Genomic DNA, 6,471 nt, shown 5'->3' with positions numbered 1-6,471 from the left:
TTTTTTTTTTTTTTTTTTTGATTTGCTTTCCCCGGAACTGAAAAAACTCAAGAGGGTTCGTTCGAAGGTTGAAACCAGGGTTCGAGAATGCTGTCCAAGAGATTGAATCCCAAATTAACTGTAAACTGGACAAGGTGAAGTGGTTACCTGGTTTCTACTCTATTCCTCCACATGTTCATATAGCCAGATCCAAGGCGTATCAGCAAGGCATGGTGAGATTGTTTTCATCATCATCAAAATTCACCAATTCTTCTCTCGCGTTTTTTGCCTTAATCTCTTCTTCTTTCTTCGGGTTTCCCAGATGTACGGAATCGATGCAGCTTCCGGTGCTGCTGTTTCAGCTCTTGGTATCTCCCCTGGAGACCATGTCTTGGATCTTTGTGCTGCTCCTGGTTGGTACACCATATATCTTGATAGATCGTCGCTTCTCACTCACTTGCTTTTTCTTTCGTCAATTCGTCCTTGTGACTTCTTTAAAGGGAATGAATACTCACTCTCAGGTGCGAAACTATGTATGATGCTTGACCTACTCGGTGACAAGGGCTCTGCGACTGGTGTCGATGTTGCAAGGCATCGTCTTGCTGCCTGCAGAACGTTGCTTCAAAAATACGGGCTTGGTGAAAGGAGCAGACTTTTTCTTGCTGATGGAACCAGTTTCTCAGTGCCACCCACCGCAAATCCAACATGTAAATGCAACAAAAACAATATGTTCCTTTTAGCTTTCCTGATATGCACTAATGATGAGGTCATTTGCTATTCAGGTGATGAGCCATGTGTGGACGATCATGAAGACACATTCAAGCAGTGGACTTCCCGTCGACCTTACAAAGAAAGGAAACAAGAAGCTAAGGCGGCCAGGAAGGCTTCTTCTGTTTTGCCGCAGAATGGACAACCAGAAATTATCTTCTACGGGCAGAGTTCTGGAGTAATCGGACTAAAAAAGAAGCAGCTATATAGATCCCTCGACAAGAATGATTATGCGTATTGCGGCTATGACAAGGTTAAGTTGTGATCTGCGGATGCTGATACAGTCACTTATAAGTATCTGTATCATAACTAACTAAATAATTGAAGTGGGATTTTGCAGGTTCTTGTGGACGCAGAATGCACACATGATGGTTCAATCAAGCATATCCAGAAATTTGAGCAATGGGGTTGGACAACGTTGGAACGCCGTGTACTAGATGCCGAAAGAACCGATATAAGTTTAGCATCTCTTCAGGTAATCTTCCATGTTTGTATCTCTCCTTGTGTTTGCCTCTCTGGGGATCATCACCGGGGTCTTTTTGTTTGCAGCTGAATCTACTGAGAAATGGATTCAGACTATTGAAAGAAGCCGGCACCCTAGTGTACAGCACATGCAGGTGAAACTTCCAAACACTATAGGAAAACACACAAAACAATACGCTCTCTGTGCTCTTGCCTTTTTTTTTTTTTTTTTTCCTCTAACGTGAATTAGTGATCTAATTCGTGTAACTATTAGTTTGACGCATGCCCAAAACGAAGATGTGGTAGATCAGTTCCTTGCTGAAAATTCCTCTGCAGGTACTTGAAATTAACATGTATTGTGGTACTGTTTTCGAAAAAACTCTCAACTTTGTCGATCGTATGGGTCAGATTTTTTTGAATCTTGTTTTTCTTGTCTTTACTTATGGACTAGTGGGAAGACTAACAGAAAGGTTATGATGATGCAGAACTACAAGAGATTGAAATGGCCAAAGATTGGCCATGTAGAAGTGGTCGCACGCCTAAAACACTGCGTTTTGATCCGGCCACCTCAGCAACCAGCGGCCTTTTCGTTGCAAAAATCAGGAAATTGGCGGCACCCGAAGAAGCAGAGAAGAATGTGGTGTGATGCCTCTGTTATCGATTCTACAATCTCACTCAAAAGGATGGCTCGACTTTTAGCTTTATATGTTTGTTTGAAGAATAGGTAAGTGTAATTGCTTGGAGCTATTGGGTTTTAGGATTTGCCTAATCCCAATCCAAATTCATGTTTTGCAAAGCTGATTTTTTTGTCCATAGAACTTGGTTTCTGTAGTCCCACCACTTCTCTACTGTTCCATTTTTTCTATATACCTATCTAATTGTGAGGGCGATTTTGGCAGAGTCACTTTTACGTTTTGGTTATTTCGCCAAAAGAAGAAGAAAGCATACTTTACAAAAAGTTATCAGCTATTTTCACGGTTTGTAAAGGAAATATAAGAAGAAAAATTCACAAAACTCTGCTATATTTAGCCTGTTCGTTAAGTTGCCGCAGCAATCACATCCTGCGACTAGAAATATAAAGGTTGCCGGAGTTTAAAACAAGTCGTCGCTTCTGTTAAATCTATGAAATGAGTCGCCGCTTCCGTTAAAACAAGTCGCAGCGGCAGTGTTAAATTTTGGCCGCCGGAAGGAGACGCAGCGGCAACATAACGAACATGCTCATTGTCGCAAGAAATATAGCATGAATAACAACAACAAGAGAGAGTAGTTTGGTTGGTATTGATGCTCTCTTTTGAATGGTTTTGATGGATCAAATCTTTCAGAAAGAAGAAAGAAGCAGATTTGACAATGTTGCATATATCAGCTTTTTTATCTACATAACATAAACAACACCCTGTGAAGCTTCCTCAATAAACTTCAACATTCCACTGCTCACTCTTCTTCAATTGCTTCTTGTAGTCGAACCAATCGATCCCTGCTCCCACCCACACAGAACAGTTTATAAACAAACATGTGCAGAGAATTCTGAAAAATGTAATTGAAAAGAATTGTCATTTACCGTCTTTAGCAGCAAGTGAGACCATAATGTCATCGATACCCTTCTCCATACCCTTAAGACCACACATGTAAACAAAGGTATTGTCTTTCTTCAACAACTCCCACAGCTCTTCTGCATACTCTGCCATTCTTGTCTGAATGTACATTTTCTCTCCCTTCTCGTTCGTCTGCTCTCTGCTCACCGCAAAGTCCAGCCTGAAGTTGTCTGGGTTCTTCTCCTTCATCTTCTCAAACTCCTGTTATAAGCCAGCCCATTCATTATCCACACAAGTCAACAACATCTTTTGTACATGACAACATTGTTTAAGGTAAATAACTAGGATTTAGCTTCTGTACCTCCTTGTACAGCAGTGAGCTGCTTGTGGGTACACCCAAGAAGAGCCACGCCAAACCATTGAACTGCANAAAACTCTGCTATATTTAGCCTGTTCGTTAAGTTGCCGCAGCAATCACATCCTGCGACTAGAAATATAAAGGTTGCCGGAGTTTAAAACAAGTCGTCGCTTCTGTTAAATCTATGAAATGAGTCGCCGCTTCCGTTAAAACAAGTCGCAGCGGCAGTGTTAAATTTTGGCCGCCGGAAGGAGACGCAGCGGCAACATAACGAACATGCTCATTGTCGCAAGAAATATAGCATGAATAACAACAACAAGAGAGAGTAGTTTGGTTGGTATTGATGCTCTCTTTTGAATGGTTTTGATGGATCAAATCTTTCAGAAAGAAGAAAGAAGCAGATTTGACAATGTTGCATATATCAGCTTTTTTATCTACATAACATAAACAACACCCTGTGAAGCTTCCTCAATAAACTTCAACATTCCACTGCTCACTCTTCTTCAATTGCTTCTTGTAGTCGAACCAATCGATCCCTGCTCCCACCCACACAGAACAGTTTATAAACAAACATGTGCAGAGAATTCTGAAAAATGTAATTGAAAAGAATTGTCATTTACCGTCTTTAGCAGCAAGTGAGACCATAATGTCATCGATACCCTTCTCCATACCCTTAAGACCACACATGTAAACAAAGGTATTGTCTTTCTTCAACAACTCCCACAGCTCTTCTGCATACTCTGCCATTCTTGTCTGAATGTACATTTTCTCTCCCTTCTCGTTCGTCTGCTCTCTGCTCACCGCAAAGTCCAGCCTGAAGTTGTCTGGGTTCTTCTCCTTCATCTTCTCAAACTCCTGTTATAAGCCAGCCCATTCATTATCCACACAAGTCAACAACATCTTTTGTACATGACAACATTGTTTAAGGTAAATAACTAGGATTTAGCTTCTGTACCTCCTTGTACAGCAGTGAGCTGCTTGTGGGTACACCCAAGAAGAGCCACGCCAAACCATTGAACTGCACATACATATACATATTCAGTTTGTAGAAATACACAACAAAGACAATTTCAATTGGTATAGTATGATTTGTGTAACAACATTGTGTGAGAGAGTTTGGTTTTGGTTTCACCTTGTAGTCCTCGTGCTCCTCGAAGAACATTTTCCACAAAAATGATCTAAAAGGAGCAATTCCAGTTCCAGTTCCAAGCTAAAGGATACAGAAAACCAACCACAAGTAATCACTACAAATGAATGTAGATTATATCATAAAAGTCTTCTCCAAGTGAGAGTGATGACGTACCATGATGATGGTGGCATTTGGGTCTTTTGGCATAAGCATTTCCTTGCCAACAGGTCCAGTGATCAAAGCTTCATCACCAGGCTTCAAGTCACCTGAGAGAAACCCAAACAACAGCAAACTCAATAAGAAGAGTTTAAACCCCCATAAACGTAAGATATCCAATCAGAACCCCATAATTGTTCTTCGTCTTACACAAGAAGTTGGAGCAGACCCCCTTAACAGTCTCCCCGCTATCATTTGTGTAAACTAATCTCTTGACACAGAGAGAAACCTGCAAAAATTCATAGCCAGATAAGAGAAGAACTCATCTGTATTGTATTGGAGTTTTCATTGGTAATGTTATAAGAAGGAAAGCTTACAGTCTTGGAGTCTCCAAAGTCACCAATGGCACTGCTGGCGATGGAGTATAACCTCAGCTTGTGGGGCTTCCCGTTCTTATCAATTCCCTCAGGAATCACTCCTATCGATTGCCCTTCTCTATACGGAATCTCACCTAAATTTCATCATTTTTTCAACCAACCTAATCAAAATCTTGCAGTTGCAGAAGATATAATGCAAATACAAAAAAAAAAAAAAAAATCAAAATTTTTTGAAAAGCAAAAGACCCCTAATATATGAGATGGGGCAATATAAAAGCTTACCTTCGGTGGTGAAGACAATGTGCCAGGTTTCACCGGGAGCGTCATCGCCGGTGATCTTGGTGTTCAAGAGGCACCGACCAGTGTAAGGGTTCTTAGGTTTGTATTTGTTGACAACAATCCCTTCTTCCTGTTTCTTTGACTCCTTGACTACTTTCACTGGCGCCTCGGTAGCCTCTGTTGTCACCTGAGCCTTCACTGACACAACTCTGCCCCCAACTCTGTAACACAGTGTGCTCTGTATTGTAATTGCAGGATATATGCATGTCAAGATCCAGCTTTTCTTTGGTCATTACAGATCACACAAACTTGTGATTAAAAAAAAAAGATAAATGAAATGAAATGATACCTTCTTGAGGAAAATCCTTTGAGGGGATACAGAGGAGGTTTTCGTGAGTAGAGAAGATGACTTGGAGGAAGGTAAAGAGACTGCAGCGCTTATAGCAGCTGCCATGTTTGATCAGAATGGATGGCAAACGAAGAAGAAGATGTGGAGATCAAAGAAAAATATATGATAATAAGCAAAAAGATCAAAGAAAAAAAAGGTTAGCGGGAGATATATGATGAGGCTGTGATTGGATGTGTGTGGATTGTGTGAAGGGCAATGTGAGGCCAAGTGTTAGAGAGGATAAGTTATTACAGCTTTGTCCTAATTTAGCTTTCCCAATTTCATGCCCCTATCGTCCACATATCACATCTTTCTGCTTCCCCATCCTATAGTAGTTACTGGGCTAACTAACTAATTGGGCTCAAACAGTTTAATGGGCACTCTTCTACTTTGACATGTAGCAGCATCATCCCCCAAGGTTTCATTCATAGTCAGTTTAGTCAATAGAGAGAGACTGATGAAAGAAAAAGAAAAAAAAGAGAGAGACTCACAGGGAGGAGTCTATAACTTTTGTTTCCTTTATGCATCAGAGCTTTCATCCCAGATTACAGGAAACACCTTTAAAAAAGGCTCAAATAATCAATGATATCGTATGCAGATATATGAATCTGTACAGAAAGGATCAACAAGAGAAATATAGAGAGAGAGAGAGAGAAGATCAACTACAAAAAGCTCAAAGCCTTTTTGTTCTTGATTTACAAAGGGTAAGAGTGTATTAAACAACATCGTATTCTGCATTCGCTGCATCAAAAATCGAAGACAATGAATCAATTGAAATTGAAACCCCTGGATCCTCTCGACTGGTAAAGGTCCAGTCTGCTCTTAGCCTCCAGCAACAGAACTTCTAAGCTCTCCAGCTGTGTAACCCAAGACTGCTTCGATGCCCACTCCAACACTGCCAGAACCTCGTCCTTTGCCAGCTGCTCGCTGTCTGGAACATTGAGTGCTATGTAACAGAGGAGCTCTAACGCTGGAATCTGAACACCACTCTCTCCAAAGTAGGCCAACTGAACCAGATGTTTTCCCCCTCCAGCTTCTATAAT

At 40.9% G+C, this 6,471-nt stretch overlaps 3 protein-coding genes across 3 annotated transcripts in view; 1 reads left to right on the top strand and 2 right to left on the bottom strand.

The window, feature by feature from the left end:
- LOC104729111 (ribosomal RNA small subunit methyltransferase F-like) overlaps positions 1–2,130 on the top strand; it is a 5,868-nt gene extending 3,738 nt beyond the window's left edge. The window contains exons 6-13 of the mRNA XM_019232510.1: positions 172–212; positions 302–392; positions 501–686; positions 762–1,000; positions 1,088–1,222; positions 1,297–1,364; positions 1,484–1,545; positions 1,695–2,130. Of these exons, the coding sequence (XP_019088055.1) occupies positions 172–212; positions 302–392; positions 501–686; positions 762–1,000; positions 1,088–1,222; positions 1,297–1,364; positions 1,484–1,545; positions 1,695–1,855 (983 nt within the window). The 3' untranslated portion in view covers positions 1,856–2,130. The remainder of the gene's footprint in view (positions 1–171; positions 213–301; positions 393–500; positions 687–761; positions 1,001–1,087; positions 1,223–1,296; positions 1,365–1,483; positions 1,546–1,694) is intronic.
- On the bottom strand, positions 2,412–3,164 carry LOC104729110 (ferredoxin--NADP reductase, leaf isozyme 1, chloroplastic-like). The gene is made up of 3 exons (XM_019232511.1): positions 3,103–3,164; positions 2,768–3,002; positions 2,412–2,683 (listed from the first exon to the last, which is right to left on the bottom strand). The coding sequence occupies exons 2-3, from the start codon at positions 2,988–2,990 to the stop codon at positions 2,616–2,618; spliced, it is 291 nt and encodes a 96-aa protein (XP_019088056.1). The 5' UTR covers positions 2,991–3,002; positions 3,103–3,164; the 3' UTR covers positions 2,412–2,615.
- On the bottom strand, positions 3,364–5,418 carry LOC104727420 (ferredoxin--NADP reductase, leaf isozyme 1, chloroplastic; the record flags this gene model as incomplete). The annotated part of the gene is given in 9 exon segments (XM_010446524.2): positions 3,364–3,635; positions 3,720–3,954; positions 4,055–4,117; positions 4,232–4,309; positions 4,403–4,494; positions 4,595–4,673; positions 4,762–4,895; positions 5,044–5,278; positions 5,390–5,418. Coding segments are annotated over 9 exon segments (1,013 nt in total), but the record flags the coding sequence as incomplete, so codon positions are not given.

Source organism: Camelina sativa, chromosome 11 (assembly GCF_000633955.1).
Source record: "Camelina sativa cultivar DH55 chromosome 11, Cs, whole genome shotgun sequence".
In the NCBI taxonomy this organism is placed as follows: domain Eukaryota; kingdom Viridiplantae; phylum Streptophyta; class Magnoliopsida; order Brassicales; family Brassicaceae; genus Camelina; species Camelina sativa.
The sequence above is the reverse complement of the archived record's forward strand: the minus strand, read 5'-3'. Positions and strand labels throughout refer to the sequence as shown.